Raw genomic sequence first — 20938 nt, forward strand, 5'->3', positions numbered from 1 at the left:
CATTCCATTACAATAAGACTGCTTTATTATTACTCAACTACGATTGTTAAAGTCAAACATTCATGTCTAAGTTGTAAATTGTTTACGTTATTAGATGAATTTTGCTTTTGTTAAAACGTTTTTACAGCTCAACGAACAAGAGAAATCTGTGTTTATTGAGTGCAAATAATACAACGATATCCAACCTACGATTCCATATTTTTTACCTAACTGCTATTGTGTTATGTCAAGATTATAATTACGAATCAAATAAATCAATAAAAGATTATAGATACCTTGCAAGTTTCAAATTAATCTTTAAACACATTATACGGAGCACAACAAGGGTCCTTTTCTGTTAATTCAACAACCACTACTTTTTTCACTGCAGTTCCGTTTATTCACTACCAGAACTTTTTCAATCAGCAAGTTTGGTTGGGTAAGTTAGTTTAGAATAATTTCATTTTATAATTGATGTATTGATTCTGTAGACTAGGCTAACTGTAAAAAAATGTTGGAATCGCAATAAAAAAGTAATGGTAGTGAATTAACGGAAAAGAACCAAAACAAAATACTACCGTTAAAACATGAGTCATGATCAAAAATGTTGTGTAATAAATTGTATCAAAATTGTCCGAGTAGTTGGATGGTTATAGTGCTCGCCTTCAATACAAAAGGTCGCTGGTTCGATTCCAAGCGAGACCGATTCTGTTTCCAGATGCCATAGGGATTGTGTTTTTATTTAAATGTTAATAGCGTAGTATGAAATAAACAAATTTGCCAAGTTTGATCAAAGTACACCCATAAACAAGCAAACTACAACAGTTTATTTTAATATCCATAACAATAAATAACAAGGAAATTTTAAGCTCAGTTTTTTTTCTCCATAACGTTTAGGAATACAACACAACACTTCAGTATAATAAATGATTTGGTATTTTCAAATTCAAAATGGTTTAGAAAAAAATGCGAAACTTTAAGTTTTGGGAGTCAAATGGTTTATCAAATTTTACCCCATAAACTCTCCCATAACCCCCCCCCCTCCCTATGAATCTCGTTCCCAGAGTCTGATCATGTTGGTTTGAACACTCGTTCGAATAATTATAGCTTTACAAGTTTGTACCGAATTTTATCAACATCAGACGATTCCTACTCCATATCGTGCTAACTGACACACATACATACATTCATTTGAACGGATAGTGCTAAGTAAATAGGTCCCGAGTCTTGGTCTTACCCTGAGACCTACAAAAATAACTCATTCCCTTCATTAGAAATTCCCTAATGTTTACGATTGACTAAAGTTAAATTTTATTACACGTTAAAAGTCAACGAGTGAGTCTGTGTAGAGGAGAAGGAGGGGATGAACGTATCCATCAGGGTCCTTTGGGTGTTAATTATTGTGTCAAGGGTCGTCGACACCAGGCTGTCAGGCGCGTGCCTACGTAGATTGTTACCTCCTAAGAAAAGAATAAAAAGTCGAAGAAAGGGAAAAACGAACATATTGTCAGTCACATTAACATAGATAATCACAGCATTTAGATTCGGTAGTGTCTTGAGGGGGGATGGGGTAAAAATCAAAGTGCGACTAAGAGCACAGTAGTTTCTCATCGAACAACTTTTACAGTAAAAAAATATGTTCTGAAATGGCATTTTTTAAATCGTATACCAATCAACTACTAATTTCAATTTACACATAAAAACATGCTTGAGATTTTGCAATAGATTATAAGTTTTCTTGTAACGTAACAATAAAAGTTAATCGTTTTCAATTAACTACGAAATAGGTTTGATGATACGGTCGTAATCTGTAATCTTATGGTGGTATTGCTATGTTGTTTTACAGTACCTTTGGGTTAGGGAAGTGCAATTGTCTTTCTACATTTTATTACACCACGAGTCTCATATCGATAGCTAGTAGTTCGTACAACTTTTCTCTGTAATATGATAAATATTGTACATGCATAGCTTATGGCAAGTGAAAATCCACCAATGGCCAAACTTGGCTTGATGGCTTGGAAAATAATAATACGAAAACAATGAATAGTGAAAGTATCATAATATATTTCAAAAGTACTATTGTAGGAAGGCACACCACGCCACGAGGGCCTACTGTTCAGCTAATTGAGCAGGATATAACCCGGAGATTGGTGGCAAGAATATCTCCGACTAACTGGTAATCTCCAATCTCCAACTTCCCGACATCTCCGACTTCATTGTGCATTGTTGCAGTTAACCTTTCAATATATAACGACTGAATTGCAAACCAATCCCGTATACTTTGTATTTTTGTTATATAGGGTTTCTATTCTGTACCTTAGTGCATATTAAAGTGTATATTGTCTGGGTGGCCGAGTGGTTATAAGTGCACGCCTTCAAATCCGCAGATTGCTGGTTCATTCCCAATCGTAGTCGATTCTCCACCCAGATACTGTACCATCAATTGATAATCTTGTTAGCAAAAGGTCGACGTCAAATTATTAAGATTTAATATTGCAAAAAACGTAAAACCGTTCCGTTTCAAAACTAAGTTGAATCATAGAATAACCAACACAAGTACACTTCCCACCCCATTGTAAATTTTGACGCTTGTTTTCCGTGTCTAGTTCATGTCTGGTGACACTGGTGGCTAGTGTCGACGAAATGTTGTTTCTGTTATTTTAGAGTTAATTTTATAATTTGTGCCTTACTGTTTCGTTCTATAACTAGAGAATGAGTTTTTGTTTATGATTATATAGTTTTATTTGGCTAAACGGAGTTTTGAATGACTGAAACAACAATAAACAAATTGTAAACAAAACACGACATCTACAGTGCACCAGACAGAACTAACGATAAAATTGGCTCCAGCTGTTCTATAAGGATGGGAAATCTACCAAGAGAGTAACTTATGTTTTATCTATGCTTGTATCAAATCTGATCCGTTGCTTCCATCTGTATCAAGGGGTGTGAGCTGGTCTGCGCGGGACTCCGGTCCCTGAGATCCCGGGTTTAAATCTCAACAAATAACAAATAACCAATGGATTTTTATCTAAGTGATAATGCCACAACTCCTAGGTATAGCCTGAAGTAATGTGAAAAGCGTTCCCAAGCTAGTGTCTAGCGCCCTAGAAAAACTCTGTATCAAGGTTCTTACACATAGGAACAGGAACATATTGATACATCTTCCAGCCGATGTGAGAAACGTTCCAATCACGATCGATATTTGAAGACTTACACGTTTAATCACTTTTTCCCTTATCTTTGCGGTAGCCAGCGACTTGCGGAAGGGGAGGAGCTGTCAACGACGGTTGCCTTCTTGATTGATAGCGGAGACGTCACTCCCTTATCAGCGCGTGGTGGGGGGTGATCATCCTCGTAGTAGCGACGTAGAAGACTTAATCACCACGACGAGGAACTGATAACGTAAGATCACCACGACCAGAAGTACACAAGTACGCCGTCCAACGATCACATGACGCCGTCACTATATTTATGCCAGAGTTAAATATCACGCCACACAGTGAGGATAGGTTATACTATACTAAGCGAATTTCTTGTACAGTATTAGGGTTTTACTCAAATGTTTCCTCAAACTTGTCAGATTTTACCCCTAATTGGATTTAACGAGTACTTAGGTTAGCTGCAACGAGTAAGTGTTTTTAATAAATGTTGGTATGAAGTAAATAAAATTGCAAAATTTGAACAATCTATTTAAACAAGCAAACTACAACAGTATTCTTTTTCTCTTACTATAGCCACATTTTTTTGTTCATCCTCTTATAATTTGTGCGGTTATCTAAACCCAGTGAAGAATAATGTGGATACTTTAATTGTAAAGTTTTTTTGTACGTAACCTTAGATTGCTCAACAATGCTTCAACAAACATAATTATTTGGTAACTAATCTCTACACGATTACTTTAACGATTTGCAAAACAAAAACAGTGATATAATCTTAAATTGATAAAAAATCAAAGGCAATGATAAAAACAATATAATAAATTATATTGTATGTATATGCTTTGTGTAATGGTAAAATTCTTGCTAATGACATTAAAGTAACAAATCAAATAGATAATGTTGGTTACTTAATGTACAATATTTAAAATCCACGATTTAACTCATTAAAATGTTTTGTACACTTGATGACATACACATTTAGTTGCGTTAAATAACCAGAGGAAGAATAGTTATAATCTGCACTTAAGGATACAGCTGGTTATAACAAATTGGTTGAAATGTAAATATTTACATTATTTTGTGGCTTGAATATTTGTGTTTTATTGCATAACACTTTTTTAAATGGTTAAATGTATTAAAAAACAAGACGTGTACTCAATATTTTGTGGTTTTTAAGATCTGTGTGCTCTCTATAACAGTATATTTTTAATGTGTTCTGAATATCAAATGTCAAGAGAACAATTATTTGCTATCGAGTTTAATCTATTACTTGAAGGATTACACGGGAAGTTTTCAGAAGTTTTTGGTAAGTGCAATCTCGTTCATTTTTACATATAGGATAATGAAAATGTCACAATCATGCAATTGCAGAATGATGAGTATGTTGTTGTAAAATCGGAGTTCAAGTATTTGGTTGATTAAGAATTACCGTAAGTAAAGCATTAGTGGTTGAAGTAAATTACAAACGTTTTTAGTGTTTGTTTTAGAGAAATGTATTTATTATTTATGATATCAAGTTTAATAATATAGATTTAAGAAAAGCCAGTTTTATGTGTGCACATTTACTTATAAAAACACGCTTGGTGAAACATTTTTAGATACTGTAGACCTGCAACTGTTTAGGGCCTTTAAGGGTGTCGAGAACCACAATAAAGCATCGTGCAAGGTTTTATATTACAGGGTTATTACAAATGATGTTCATGATTTCAAACATACATAAAATATAGCTTTATTTGTTATACAAAGAAATAAAATGGTTACAACTTTTGAAAAACTCAAAAAATTTCGACACAGATACACAGAACTGTAAATGCTCGATACGGGAACCCCTTGTGGTACGACAGATGTCAATAATGTAGTCAAGCTCTTGCTAGACTTTGAAAAGTGTGTCTAGGTCTATTGTTTCGATAGCATTGATAATCCGTTGCTGGATCTCAAGTATGCTATCTGATAATAGGGGTGTGTACGCCTTATCTTTGATGTATCTCCACAAGAAAAAAATACAGGGGGTGATGTCCGGAGATCTTGTAGGCCAGTTCAGGGGTGTGTCATTATTCGGACCACCGAGCTCGTTCCATATCTCAGGCAGCACATTGTTAAGTTAAGCCCTACTACAAGTAACATTCAAATGCAGCCATTTCTCTCAAATTTCAAGTGTTACTTGCCAATATAGTGGTTACTAGGAGGATAATCGTTAAACCTGGTTCTAAAGTGTCGTTGCACACTAATAACAGATTGGTCAATGTAATATTCCAACTGGCAAAAAGCTTTCCTGCCTTCAAATTCAGCCATTACACAACACTTACAACAATTGACTTGACAAACAGCTGATATGCACCCAAACCAATGTATATGAAACTTTATTAGTTTTTCTTTCCAATGGTACCAACTAAAATAGTCTTGAAACAAATTAACCCAGTAATATTTATAATCAAAATCAGGAACATCATTTGTAATAACCCTGTACTTAATGTTATTTTAAGATACATCTAGACCCTATTTTTAAATAAAGTTATGGGAGAACTGACTGTACTTTTAGAAAAGATACAGCGGGGATAGTATTCTTGCCAAAAGCATATTATGTAGGTGGTTTCAGATTTAGTTGTCCGATGCGCTTGGTTGAAGGTCATTTAATGTTGTAATGACAGTTTAACTTCGTTAGTCACAAATGCTTACCTAAATTATGTGATTATATATTAATGGATTAAATTTTTTTTTATTATTTGTAGGCCTATAAGATTTAACTTTTTTACATTCAACTTTGTAATTTAAATGTTAGTGAGCAAAGCCACGACTGGTTTGATAGTAACTTATATGTCAATGAATTAATATATTGAGCTGTTAATTTGATCAAGCGTTGCATTATGTTTTACAACCTTTCGTTTTTTTATAATAATTGCAAAAATCAACGGTTTAAAGGAAAAGTTAACATAAATACTCGTATTAATTTTTACCGAATTACTGATTAATTGTTTTATTTATCTGTATTTCGTATAAAAAAGATAAGTGATGTGTAGTGGATAAATTGAGAAAAATAATAATTAAAACTACGAGGCTACTGTGTTTAAAATTGAAATTATTTAAATATAAAAATGAGTTTTATTAAATTGGGTTTAGTCATTAACTGAGATTTACAAATACATTTATCACATATCGGTCTTGATGATTTGATTATATGATGATTTTTGACGCCGATTTAAGCATGACAAATTATCAGTATTAGTTTACATTAATTTTATGAGCTAACAATAATGGTTATGATCCGATTATGTTGATGATGGTTAATACTGGACATACTTACTGCTACAAAATGTTATTTATATTTACTTGAGTATTTTGATATCCCTGTTATGCGGTTTCTTCTCTTGGGCCCCAAACGACCTAAAACACACGCCAAATCTACTCAGAACTCGGATTTTAAATGTTTGGATTAGGATTTAATAATAGTTTTAATTTAGTTTGCATTCTCAAACACATTTCAATTTCGTTTGGTGTTCAAGAATCTGACTTTTATGAGTAAATAAGCTATTTATTTTACTGAATGTAGTGATGCTTCATGCAATTATTCCTGAAAAAATTTAGTCTTATGAGGAGCGTTTAAGGTAACTATTCATTGGATCCATATTGGTTGTAATTTAACAATCACTATGATGATTAGACGATCAGTTTAATATTTGCAAGCGATAAAACATATTATCACTAGCCTATATACAATTATCCAACAGTGACTCGGGCACGATCTCTAACTCAAGGGAAGATAGGAGTGGGATCATAGGATTTCAATAAATATTGTGAACAAACAGCTGTTTAGTAAGGTATTGAATAGTTTCGTCTGTTACTATTGTGTTTGTGTTACACTATCGATAGAAATCAATATGATGAACTATATATGAATCAATAGTTTTATGAATGTATTGTACTTTCAGTAGTTTGTCATCCATATTTTAAAATTCAACCTTTAACGTCAACAAATTTGAAAGCAGTCGAAAACAATGCGATAATGAACTCGATTCAAAACCATCGATACAACCGATTGCTTACAGTCGAAGTTAAAAAGTGAACAAAATTAAGATTTAGATTGGAGCAAAAATCTAAATACGGACGTTTGGAAGACGTTGTTTTGTTATTCGCGTTGAGTCAAAAGCAGATCAGCTGATCAACAATACTGATGGCAATGGCTGTTTAGACGGCGACGACGCGTAGCAACAAGTGCGTTTATGCTACAATTGCATTTTTGTGGTTATGTGATTAATTTATACTAGTGGTCGTCCTGTGGTCGAAACTCGACCAAAAATAATTAATGTACAGACTTCTCTATTTTCTCCCCACACTGTAAATAAAACATGTGATTGGGATTCCTTCCATTTGTTTTGATTTTCTGTTTACATTTTGTTGTTATTTCGTCACTGTCATGGCAACCCAGTTGGTCCATGTTAATGAAGTTTTCAAATTAGTTTTTTGTGCTTATTTTTTAGCCTATTTTAATTTATAAAGGGATTCTGCACATCTACAGGCAAATATCTTTCTAACAGTATGCGTAGATTTCCCCTGCGATGCACACGAGCTGAGAAAAAAGGTTTTAAAGAAACATGCTTGCCTATTAATATATAGATAGATAAGAAATTGTGAATAGTGGTTTGTGTTCAGTAACTTTGAGCTGTGCCAAAGCAAAACTTAAATGTGAATAACCACAGAACTGGATATAATTTGACTTCAGAAGTAAACTGTCGAATGAGGTATTTTCAAGGTTAACTGGGCTGATTTAGATTTAGATTATGATTGGATTTTTAGTCCTGGGGTGTTTATAATCTTGTGCATGTTTTCCTGGTTACTAATCCGTTCAGTTTCCAGCATTTAAACAATTATAGTGGCCTAGCTTATTTGGTGACTTTTCAGTATGGTTAATCCAAATGAAACACTTAAAAATATATTTAATTTCGCCTACTCATTTTAGTGGAAATGCCCTTAGTGCAGGATTGGACAGGTTTAGTTCAATGGATACTATTTTTGTTTCGACACTTAACACTTAACTTAAATAATGGAAAATTGATTTTGCCATTTATTTGGTCCGCAGGAGTTCATTTACTACGAAAACCATTTATACTCTTATTACTAAAAGGTTTAAAGAGTTGGTATTTAATCCTCTTTACGTTAAATGTCAAAATGTTATTATAGGTTCGTGACCCCCAAAGTAAAGGAAAGATTTCCTCTCTTAAAGCGTAATAAACTCATCGATGTAAGTGACAGCATTAACTCAATTCTCATATTTATACTTTAAAATCGTTAAAAGGACGTTTTATAATACTTTATAGGAGCTCTTTATAGAAGTTCAAAAGTACAAACTTATAACAACACAAACGGTTTATATCCAAACCAATTTGTAGAACTTAAAACCCCCAAATAAATTAGTATTTTGAAGTGTTTTTGTACGGTCATTGGTTGCGCTGAAAATTTAAAAAAAGTTTGTAAGTAAAATTTCCTATGTTGTTCTAATGGAGAATAAATCAACTGCTGTAGTTAGCTCGTTTGTAGATATATTTTGATCAAACTTGGAATATATGTTATTTCATACTTGGCTATAATTTTTATGAAAACACACATCATTATCCTCCTTGTAGCAGCAAGCCTAAGTACCGTACTCATTAAACCAAATCAGGCAAATCTGCATAGTCTTCATAGTCTGCAGATTAGCTGGTTTGTATTTAATACTTTAATACTTTTTAATGAAATGGCGACCATACAAAGTAGGTATTTCAAGCCCAGTATGAATGGAGATGAGTGTATGATGAGTGGCACGATCTTGTAGTCTAGTTAGTGACTTAGGCCGAAAAATCCGTAGAAACAGCTGTTAATTAATAGCCCATACAGCTAATGGCAACTAAGGGACCTACAGTTTATAGTGGAATCCGAACCACATTTCAGCCTTGGTATATACGAATTGGTCTAATTGTCAGGATAGTACTGCGGATAGTCGTATTACTCACTAGTGCGGACGTTAATCCACACCAGGGAGTATCGCATCCACAGTGCATGCCTATAAATATCCACAATTCGCAACCTCCTATTAGCTGGATTACAGGACGACGCCACCCGTTCCAGTTTGAAACTGTGGTAGCCTAGTTAATGTAAATGTGGCACAATAGATGCCACAGTTCACAAAAATCAGTCTTGCTTGCTTTAAAAAGTACCGCTTATGGAGGGATCTGCTAACATCAGTAAAACTTACTGCATTTAAGTTTTTTCTTTTACAAAGTTTCAACTTATTTTAAGAAGTTGGTGGCTTCTTTAACCTTACATTTTCCCGTCCACATGGACCACAGAGACCAGTGCATGGAGCGTATCCAGCAAAACAAGGAGTGCGCCGGTACAGTACAAGGGCAAAGTGCACTGCTAATAAGTAGTGAGAGTTAGGCCTACCAAGAACCGAACCCACGACTTTTATTTATTTATTTAAATGCTACAATACACAGTCCTATTACATTGCAGCGTAATGTAAATTCTCATTAATTCTTTGGACCCGAAGTTCGCGGTGCTACCGACTGAGCCACCGACTCACCAACGTACATAGCCTTTTTAGTAAGGAAATGTCTGGTTCTATATGTCTGAGTTTTAGTATACGTAATACTTCATAGTAAAAAAATGCCTGAAACCTCTTAAAACAACTGCACGTGTGTTGATGATCGGATAAAACTAGACAGAAATAAAGATTTAATAGTTTGTATATTTACAATTTCAATGTTTTTACCTGGTTGAGGCGAGTTGCCCAGAAGTGCGTCTCTTTGTTCTGGAGGAAGACTCTCCAGACTGTCCAGGTTGGTTCTGAGATTGTCGAAGAACTGCTGCATGTCGCTCAGCACCCCTGTCGACAGACCTGCGATATTTTAGTCCTTCTAATTCTTTATACATATATAACAAATATTATATATTTTTGAATTTTGTCAACACTAGCGGTCAGTGTCACCAACACAAGACACAAAAAAACGAGCTTCGAATTTTACAATGGGATGAGAAGTATACTTTTGTTGGTTAGTCTATGGTCTTAGCCTGAAAGCGTTCAAGGATTTCGATGTTAGACTATTAAACCGCAATCTGACTCTGGTTAAACATTCAATTGGAGAATCAGATGTAAAATTACAATTCATATTTAAACCGTAAAGTCGGTCAGCATCACTGGATTTTTGAAAGTGGACCCAAGAGATAATTATCACGCAAGGGGGGTGAAGATCTAAAAGAAAAAAACTTCAGTAGATGCTAAGCTTAAAAATGGCACATAAAGTATAAAAATCAATTAAGTAGATCGGCTGAAAAAGGGATGCAACTGAGAAAACCCTTAATGTTTTTAAGTATAGGCCACTTATATCCTTGACATAATCTTTTTTATTAATAAACGACGAATAAACGATTGTCTATTGAACGTAAAAAAAAATCAATATTTAATATACATTTAACACTTCGCGTACCACGTTCTGAAATGTTCAGTAAATAGATCTTAACTTGATTATTCTAATCTTATTGACCTTTCGTACACCAGCCTATTACATGCTGCGATACAAATTGAAGTGACAAAAACGAATGTTGGAATCAATTTAGTAAATTACTTTCTGTAAAGAGTATGTTAAGGAATTGCGTTCTTCACACTGATTTTGCATGGAGATGGGATAGAATAAAAACAAATAAGGGGGGGGGGAATATACTAACATTTAATTTTGCATTTCGTACAAGTTCAATAAGGTTGTACCTTTTGTTTTTGAGCAAAATCTTGACAATTAATGTCACATTTCACTTATAATTATTTTCAAAGATGTGCTACAGAAAAGATTTAAAAAATCCATTTAAACCAAAACGGTAAAGTTGAATTAACATTCAACAACTATTCTACTTGTCCGGAAGACCGGATACGAATACACGACATGTAGGATAGAAAGCTTTGTAATTACGTCCGGATTCAGTTTAAATTGTTTTACTCTTAGCGGACAAGGTTTTAATCACGGATTTGCTTGTTTACACCCCAGCTGTGCTTCATTTGGGTCGCTCAATCAGGGTAAGACTATATACACTTATTTTAGAACATTTTCACGTTAAAAGGTTATTTTGTGAAAAATAAAGATGTTTCTGATTTTAAATGTATACAAGATTGTATGTGTTTTTTACCTCGTTAAATAAATACATTTTAAAAGAATCACGAGTTTTTAGTTTTTTTTTGTTCGAGAGTGCTTTTACATTTTAATTAACGGACAAATTTTAGTGTAAACCTATTTTATTTATATTTTTGGTATCTTCGTGAAACTATGAAAACCAATTAATCACTAGTTTACTGAACACCAATAATTGGTACAATTGAGGAAATTGTAAATTCAAGTAGATCTGATGAATTAGAACTTGAAAGATACAATTAAATTTTAAAATGTGTTTAAATTTGATTAAAAAAAACACAATTATTTGACACTTAAGTGATGATTGAATGTGCCACTTTGATCGGAGGATAAAAATAAGACTGAAATATCCTAAGAATATCCATAATTCGCTCCTCAATTACATTGGTAAATAAAATATTACAACACAATATGTATTCTTTTATATTATTACTAGTTAAATTTTGGACGTATGGCGCATAAATTTGTCGTAAGTACTGTGCAACAGGAAAATTAATTTTTCGTTGGATTAATCTATTGATTAAAACGATTTTGTCATAATGCATTTCGTATTTGGTCTTTGGTTGGTAGCTTCACCAAAGCGGCTTCCACCAAACCATCTTTAGGGATGAAAAGAGGAGAAGACGACTTAATGTTTACTTGCCCACTGCCACGTAAGTGGTTTACAAATAATAACCATAACACAACATACTTATCAACTTTTCTTGTCGTCCACTTTCCCGATCTTCTTTCTACCTTCGATACACTTTTGATCCTTCGCTTCCCACACGTAAGTCTCAAAATACCAAAATCGGATACAAGTATTGAAAACGTAAAAAATGCCGGGCAATATACTTTATATAATTATGAAAATAGGGATGGATTATTGAAAGAAAACCATTATTCCTTGTTATGGATGTAGTTAAATCCAGTTTAGAGGAAAGTATCCATGCTAAAGAGCCTGGCAGTTGGTTTGATTATTTTTAACACACTTGTCAATTTTTAAATCAAAATGTACTTGGTTAAATTAGCCACCGACAGATTGTGGTGAAGAAAAGTGATTTGTCAAATAAGCGGACTTTTTAACCAAGTTAAACTGAAAGGTCAAACTGTAGCATCTTTTGTGTCATTTCAAGTATCTTAGTAACAAAAATTATGTAGAAAATATTTTTTAACGCATTTTTTAATAAAAGAATGTGTGACAGCTGGTTCATATTATTTGGATGCCTATTTCGTTACCATATCTATATTGACCAGCTAGTTTTTTCATTAAAAAACAACTTAGTTCTGTAAGCAAGTCATAGATTGCGCAAGTGTCTAAAATTCCATTTTCAACCTCAGTTTTTGTTACTGAGTTTTTTGGTTAAAAGTCTGAATATTCGACACAAATCAGTAATTTACATCAGCACAATCTGTCGGTGGCTCACATCAACTACGAAGATTTTTATTTCAAAACTGGCAACAATTTTAACATGGGTATGGAATGTCTAGCACTCTTAATAGTCATAACTAAAACTCAATGGTAAGATATTACATTTGGGCGAGACGGAAAATGAATTTTGAAACATTTATAAAGTTATATAAATGCAAGCTATTATTTGCTGACATAAAAATGATACCTAGAATTAAATGAATCCATACCTTGAGGTATCTATCAAGTATATTTCCAGTTGTACCTTTAGATCGAATATCTAGTTTCAAATGTCCAATTAAATATGTAACTCCTCTGGTCAGTTTGTATAGGTTTCAGATCTCGAGTTTCTTTATTATATTACATAAGCTTTATTGGAAAGTATCTTACGGCTACCGGTAACGTAATATCTTTGTTTAATATCTCTACGACTTATATCAAACGTAAACTGTATAGGAAATTCGCAGAACCTCTCTGATATAATGTAATTGAAAATATAAGGTTCCTGTTAATGGAATAAAATTTTATGAGTCTGAAAGATTTAGTGAACCAGGGTCAATGTTACAGTAAATAATGATTATGAATCATCTTATACTAGCACTTATTCACATGCTTTACTCACATGCATATCACTGAAAACTATTATAATTATAAAAGAAACAGATAAATAACAGGGGTAATGTATCCGGGTAAAGACCTTTAAGGCGTGGTGAAACTGAATTCTTTGTTTTGTTTGACATAACTTTAAACAACAAATAAGACTTTGTAAGTAAAAGTATAACAAGACAATTTGCCCCCAAGCGCTGTTTTTTCTGCAAAGTAAAATAAAGACGCTTGTTTCGGGAGTAGCATAATGGGCTTCTAAACTAAGTTTAACAGTTTCAATGTATTTTGAGTGTCACGCTTCATGAAAACTATTCACACCAACTTAATTAAGTGCCAAGAAATATATTACACAGGTGTTATTTTTACCAAATTGACTGAAATATGTTGTTTGAATTAAAAAACCATCTTTAAAAGTATGAAATAAAAAGTAAACGTGCAAGTAAACTGTATTAGTGTGTGATTTTTTTTATTATGAATAAGAAAACATGCATTTACAACTTAGTGGCAATCTGAAATGACGTACGAGGAATTATGGACAACACGTTGATAAAAATGTATTGACAAAGTACGTAATGTGACCACCGAAGTCATTGACTGACGAAAGTGAAATCCAATATACATTGGAGAGTTCGCAATTTGAGCCAATTAAGAATTTATACTATTCTATGGTGCACTATGTAATAAGAAATACCTAAAACAGTTGTGTTAAACATCATAAAAATAATTTGCGAGAAAGTATTATTGGGAAAAGTTTAATTTGTATTTTTGTGTAGTCTCAAATCACTTAACACAAGGTTAATTTACCCTGATTTCGCCTAATGATAGTTATACCTCCTAAGAAATTCTTTGCAATCCACCCTTAGATAACTTGACTGATCCATCCTTAGAGGGGGTATTAAATTCACTAGATGAAATCGAGGGAAAAACTATTGGGAATGTGAAGTAGGTATGATATTAAGGCATGCAAAATTTGTAAAAATGCAACCCGAAATACGAGGGAGGCCTTAGTGTGTTTGGGGTCATTAGTAAAGGGTTACCTCCCGCTATCTCCGCGTCCCGCCACCTCCGTGTCCCGCCACCTCCGAATTTCAGAGTGACCCCTATAATCCTCGGCTACTACATGCATTAAGACTTTCCGTCCTAACCTACCCACGGGTTAAATTTTCATTAAATCTTCCATTCATGGGGATTTGCAGCCGTGGATGCAATGAAAGCTACCAACGCAGGCAATGACGGTATTATAAGGGTCACTCAAGAATTCGGAGGTGGCGGAACGCGGAGATAGCGGGAGCACACGTTAGTAAAGTAGGGGTAAGATTAAAATTGGCAATCAAAAATGTAAATTTGACAACCAAAGTGTGAAGTTGAAAAATACAAAAAGTACAAAATTGAAACTTGTTTACAGTCGCTTCGCCTAAAATAACCTCACATTGCTGGTTTTTGTTGCTGTAAAATGAAAATATAATACAGACTCCTTAATTATTTTCCATACACGTTCTATCTTGTTACGACGTGTAGGTATTTTGCATTACCGTACACGTTTGAGTTTTTTTGTGAAGCGCGCCTCGCTCACTCAGGCCTAGCCATTGGGGGAATTATAGTCTGAAATGTAACTGTATAAGAAGAGGTAGATAGTCTGCGAGGAGGTGATTGCATCTGTGGAAGGGACAGTATGAGAAAGGGTGGCTGTACCAGGGAGGGATGGTCTAAAGGATGATTGTATCAGGAGAGGTTGGTCTGAGAGTAGGTGATTGTATATGGGGAGGAGGTTCGAGAGGAGGTAATTGTATCAGGGATGATTGTCTAGAGAAGTTGTATCAGGGAGGGATAGTAGGAGACTAAGTGCATGTATCAGGGAAGGATAATCTGTGAGGAGTTGGCTGTATCAGGGAAGGATAGTTGGAGTGGAGGTGAGTGTATCAGGGGAATATAGTCTAACAGGAAGTGACTGCATCAGGGGACGATGTTTTGAGAGGAGCTGACTGTATCAGGGAAGGATAGTTTGAGTGGAGGTGAATGTATCAGGGGAATATAGTCTTACAGGAAGTGACTGCATCAGGGGAGGATGGTCTGAGAGGAGGTGAACGATAGTTTGAGTGGAGGTGAGTGTATCAGGGGAATATAGTTTCAAACGGAAGTGACTGGATCAGGGGAGGATGGTCTGAGAGGAAGTGATCGTTTTTAGACATGTGTAGTCTAACATGAAGTGACTGTATCAGGGGAGAACAATCTAATAGGAAGTACCTGTCTCATTCGAGGATAGTCTTAAACGAGGCGATTGTATAGGAGAAGGATAGTTTGGTAGGAAGTGCATGTATCAGGAAGGATAATATGAGAGGTAGTGCGAGGTGCGTTGAGTTACAGGTACGCACCTACGCTTACATAAGGAGTGAAGCGCGCCTCTCGCTTACCCAGGCCTAGCCAGGGGGTCGCTATCTCTTCTTCGGAACGCCTGTTGCGGGAGAAATCATCTTCCAGGGAGTCTTCGACGTCATACTCTCGGATCAATCTTGCCTCTGAAACAAACACACCAAGTAATTAGTTAAAGTGTTAAAAAAATGAATAGCGGAGTGAAAGATTGACGTGTTTTGGAGTTTGTTGTACGTTGTAGTAATCGTTGCAAATTCTTCTCAGAAAGACTATGTGATGAAACTGAAAAGGTGCAATTGTTTGTCTCAATACTCAGGTACTTGGTGACTTTTAGCCTCGATCCTTATAATCATTATCGTGTGACGGTGATGTTTATACTCGGGCCTTCCCCGTCTTTGTATCTATTTCAAACGTCATTGGTAGTACCGCGCTATAACATCGAAACTATGAAGACATGTTTCCCGTTGCAAAGCACTGGTGTAACTAGTAGTCTAATATAATATGAACTTCTGATTGTTTTGTTTCTTGTATAGTTAAAACGTACTCTACCAGACATTTGTCTCTGTTGTTTTATCACAATATTTTCTGCGAGAACTCAAATACAGATAAGTAGGTTACCAGCCACTCTCTCGAGAACGTGCTCATGTCGTCGATCTCAGAAGTACCACTTATATGTTATAGTATCAGTTCACTATCTCGAACCGTGGAGTTAAAACTGTGTTATGGACAACTCCTATGTTATCTTAACATAAGATCTGCCACATTAATTTGCCACAATATATGCAGGTTTGTTCAAGTATTACCATCGACTTAGACAGCGGTAGTAGAATATTTGACAAGAAATGGTTGCATGTGACTATTTAGGGGTTTACTTACTCCCATACATAGTTTACGGAGAAAATGTTGTTTTTGTTTGATTTCCCAGTTCGAATTTTAGGTGGAATTTCAATTTGTGTTCTTATAGCTTCCTCCTCCTCCCCCCCAAAGTGGTGTCTGTGTCTGTATGTGTGTGTGTGTATGCATACAGAGCTACAGAGCATGTGGCCCAACTCTGCTGCAATTTGCTGTGTGGGTACTAATCCGTAGTTCTTCAGGAGTTTTTCCATTTTGTTTTAACTTTTTATTTTCTTATGGTGACTTTCTATTAAAACCAATAAAATAACGGATATAGTGTTCCACACAAAATGGGTCGAACGATTTTAAATACAATTTTGTGTTTGTTGTCCTCTTTACTCAAAATAAAATGGTGCACTCCACAATGCTGTCAAAGTTATAGTTAAAAAGTAATTGCAACTTTTGCGATTTTCACCATAAAATAACATGATTATTATAAGGGATGTTGACAAGCTAATGGGAGAAAGTATATGTCAGATTGCTGATACCGTTTATTTCTTATAGTTTCAATAGTAGCTTGACATTAGTTCATCACCAAAATATTATTTTTTAAGGATTATACATGTAAATAACTGTAAATTATCGAACATCATTATACATTGTAATATCAAACATTAACATGTAATATCCGAATTACTGTGTAAGCGCACACAAAGCGAGTTGCCATTATAATAAAATATGCAACAGTAAAACTCAGATAGCACGTGTTTTAGAATTAAAGAAGTATGTTACCTACAGTAATTCTGGGGTTAAAGTCACTGAAAAAAGGTCTTTATTCTGTGTATGAATATTTCAATATAGTACGAGTAGCTTGAAATGAATTTTATACATTAAAATGTTTCAATAAGTTTAAATTTAAATAATTTATTGAGTGATACAACATTTTTTTACTGGTCTTACAAAATCACCAGTAAAATTAATAGGAACTTTACTTTCAGGCGAATTTCTTCAGATTTTAAGGGGAGCAACGTCATGGTAAGGTATGTATCATGAATTTTTCTTTTATATTTTAGTATTTTTCGTAAAACTATGTAAGTGCATGAGAAGAAGTATATACTTGTATACTGAAACCACTCTGATAACTAGACGCAATCATTGATTGAAACATGTTGGAAACATCATACTGTAGTACTGTAATGCAATCCATTGCCATATCAATCTGATTTTCCGCTGTAATGTAGCAGATAACTTCTGCAATCATGATATCTAGGAGGCAGTTCCTGTATTTGTGCAATGTATCCCCAGACTGATACCATTACCCAATAATGGCGATGGTGGACTGTATGAAATAAACAACGTAAAGCTAAACATGTCATTATAGTTCACTAACAACTTTATTTGTTTATGTTCACAAGACGTGTTTAATTTGATCAATCATAATTGTGAGTTTTGACATAATATTTTGAGTTCTGTACATAGAATTTTAAATTATAAATTAGCTGAAACCAACAAGTTTATTAAATACTCTTCATTCGTTCCTGACGTATTAGAGTGCATCACATAAGAAATCGTTGAAATATATTCTAAGGAAAAGTGTGTGTACACATTTTCGAAATCTATATAATATATAAAATCAAATGTACGTCTGTGTTTTGTTCTATAACCAAACCGTTTTTAAGTGGTGTCAGCAAAAAATGAACACTCATATATTTTATTTTAAATAGCTTATCAAACCCTTTTGTTTGCAAGATTAAAATGGATTTGGCTTTAGCAAACGACTTTTTCAAATAAATGGTGCAATTGTGTTCCTATAAAAATGGTAGAGTATTGTAGTAGGTTTAAGGAAAGAAATATTTCTCTGTTGCGTTCTTGTCTCGTTGCGAAACACAGTCAAAACTACTAATAGTCGCAAATCATAATTTGTTATTATTTACAGTATTTAAATAACACATTTTTCTTATGTATTTTTCTTGGCGAATACAAATTTTAAATCTATATATCAAGCAATTGAACTTCAGCGTGATGTAATAGGGATATAACAGCTAAATGTGTCGCTGAACCTTTCTGACACTCCTGCTATAATCCATGGACAAAGCCTCTGATACTATTGTCTGCTGGTCTATTTATACTTTGTTGATCCATTAAATTAATTCAGACTAAAAGCCTGAACGTGTAGCCGAACGAGGTTGCAGCAATGTAGTACAATAGCACTGAATAACCTAGCAATGTTGATGAGGTAATGGTCTACCAGCTTACAGCGTTAAAAACAGTTTCAATGGTTTTAACCTTTTCGAATTTGAATTACCTATATATTACGTGCGTTTGAAAGATGAGTTTTGCAGGTGGAAATTAGCCGTTAATTGAATACGTGTTTGTTATATCTGTAATTTGCTTTGACATTTTGACAATAAGAGTTATTTGTTGATTTTACCGTACCTATTTTTACGTTGGTCTCCTATTTATATTGCTGGGAAGCTCAATGAATTAGCTCACCTAGTAATAAGGTTGCTAGTAAGATCCTGACAAGAGGCAAAAGCTTTATGTTGGTTCAAAGCTGAAACCAGCTGTCCGCGACCATTAGGCTTTTAATAAATCAGCTGGTTAAAGTAACAGCTGATCTTAGTAAGAAAGCTGTGATTTCATTTAATCGACAGTTTTCCTTTACTCATCTTCTCATAAATATTACGCAACCTTATTATGGGCGTTTTAGACATCCAATCCAATCTGGAGGGTAGGGTTCTTTTAGCAAGGTTAGGACATAAATTGCTTACGGTTTTTATGCCATGCTATATGTACGTTATATCGATCTAAAACTGTTCAATGTAATGACTTTGATTAAAATTACAACTATCAAAATGTCAGGGTTTATACTTGATCTATAAATTTTCCAAGTAGGCCTAGTTATAATATTTTACAGTTACTTAGTAAAACATTGTAAAGCAATACTACATTTGTACCACAATTTTCATTCATCACGTACGTCCAAAAACGTTTTCTTGCCAAAACAAGCGTTGTCTTATTTGTAACTGGAAACCGATTTATATGTTAAGTTTGGTGATCACATCTACCCGCATCTACCGACGTAAGAACTTATCTGAGACGTAAAAAGCTTGTAGTTTTAGTAACCACGGTCTACGGAGATAAAGTAAGGTACGTAGTATTTACGCATATACGGTGGTATTTACAGTAGCCACTTATAACCGGTAAAGTAAAGAAAGTATGGAAATCAGCCCACAAATTTACTTCAATTAAATCGACGAAGTTTTATTGTAAAATCATTGGATTTAAATGGTATGTATGATGGATTTATATAAATATTTACAAGGTAATTTTTTACATCTTAACTGTCAGAAATATTATCGCAGGTTGAAATGTGTATGGTAATGATTTTGTCTATATCCCTAGAGCAAATCTGACTTAATTGTCTAGTTAGCTGAGTGGTTATTGTGCTCAACTTCAAATCTAAAACCCCTGGTCACTGATTTGATTCCAAGCGATATTGTTACCAGACCATAATATTATTTGTCATAAGGCCGACAATTATTGATTATTTTTAACCTATAATTTTAACCTATACTGGTTGATAGTAACACACCTAGAGATTGGACCGTTCCTCTACAAAAAACGTTAAAAGGAGCCCCAATAGTGTAGACAAATACAAAAGTTCTATTCCCGATGTTCTACATCAAAAACGATTTTATTCGAATACTTTGATCCCGCTAAGGACGAGCTCACAGCAAGTAATAGATTAAATACTGAAATAAGAAACCTTTACTCTTTATCCCTTTTCAGTCCAAGTATGAAGTTTCAAATCGCATCAAAACCATTTGGTTACAGATAGCTTGCACAAGTCTTACATCATCGTTGAATAAACTGATCAAACTAGATCAATATTCTTCGAAACAGTTCAATCAAATTGAAACTCAATACGACAATTACACCGCATCTGCATGACATAGAAACGTTTTAGGCGCGCAATATTTTCTGTTCGTTTTAAATAATTCATGGAAATCTTAAACCAACTTGCATACAATAAATATTTCCCCAATACTGAAACAAAATACAGCAACACATTTGATAAAAGGTCATATGGTAATCAGCCTTATATTTGCCAAAGGAGACGAGTAATTCTAGCTGCAAAAATAATCGTGTGGTGGAAAGAGGTTTACTTACCGCTTTGAAACAACTTTGAAAAATTGCTTAAGGCAGATCTTATTTAGTTAAACAGATAATTTGAATTTTGGCATAATTATCATAATTTCATTATTTCTACGTACATTTTTGGTTTGTACAGTATAAGTACCAGTTGAATAATCCTTCCACTTTGGCTTTTTTATTTTTTTTTCAAGTCAAGTGTTTAATATAGCTTATCAATGATTTTCTAAGGATATTATAAATTACAATGAGTCTGTTTTAGTTTAAATTTTGATAAATCTTTCAAATAA

General features: G+C 34.1%; 1 protein-coding gene across 6 annotated transcripts in view; it reads right to left on the reverse strand.

The window, feature by feature from the left end:
- LOC128996817 (uncharacterized) overlaps window positions 1–20938 on the reverse strand; it is a 74048-nt gene that overhangs the window by 6074 nt on the left and 47036 nt on the right. The window contains exons 2-4 of one of the 6 annotated variants that reach the window (XM_054422302.1): window positions 15701–15805; window positions 9886–10011; window positions 6468–6521 (exon numbers count right to left, since the gene is read on the reverse strand). In XM_054422302.1, the coding sequence (XP_054278277.1) occupies window positions 6468–6521; window positions 9886–10011; window positions 15701–15805 (285 nt within the window). Of the gene's footprint in view, window positions 1–6467; window positions 6522–9885; window positions 10012–15661; window positions 15806–20938 lie in introns of all 6 variants that reach the window. The other 5 variants (XM_054422301.1, XM_054422300.1, XM_054422303.1 and 2 more) reach the window with 5 other exon arrangements.

This window comes from Macrosteles quadrilineatus, unplaced genomic scaffold, assembly GCF_028750875.1.
Source record: "Macrosteles quadrilineatus isolate MER2022 unplaced genomic scaffold, UCM_ALF_1.0 Scaffold_6__1_contigs__length_79288215, whole genome shotgun sequence".
Classification (NCBI taxonomy): domain Eukaryota; kingdom Metazoa; phylum Arthropoda; class Insecta; order Hemiptera; family Cicadellidae; genus Macrosteles; species Macrosteles quadrilineatus.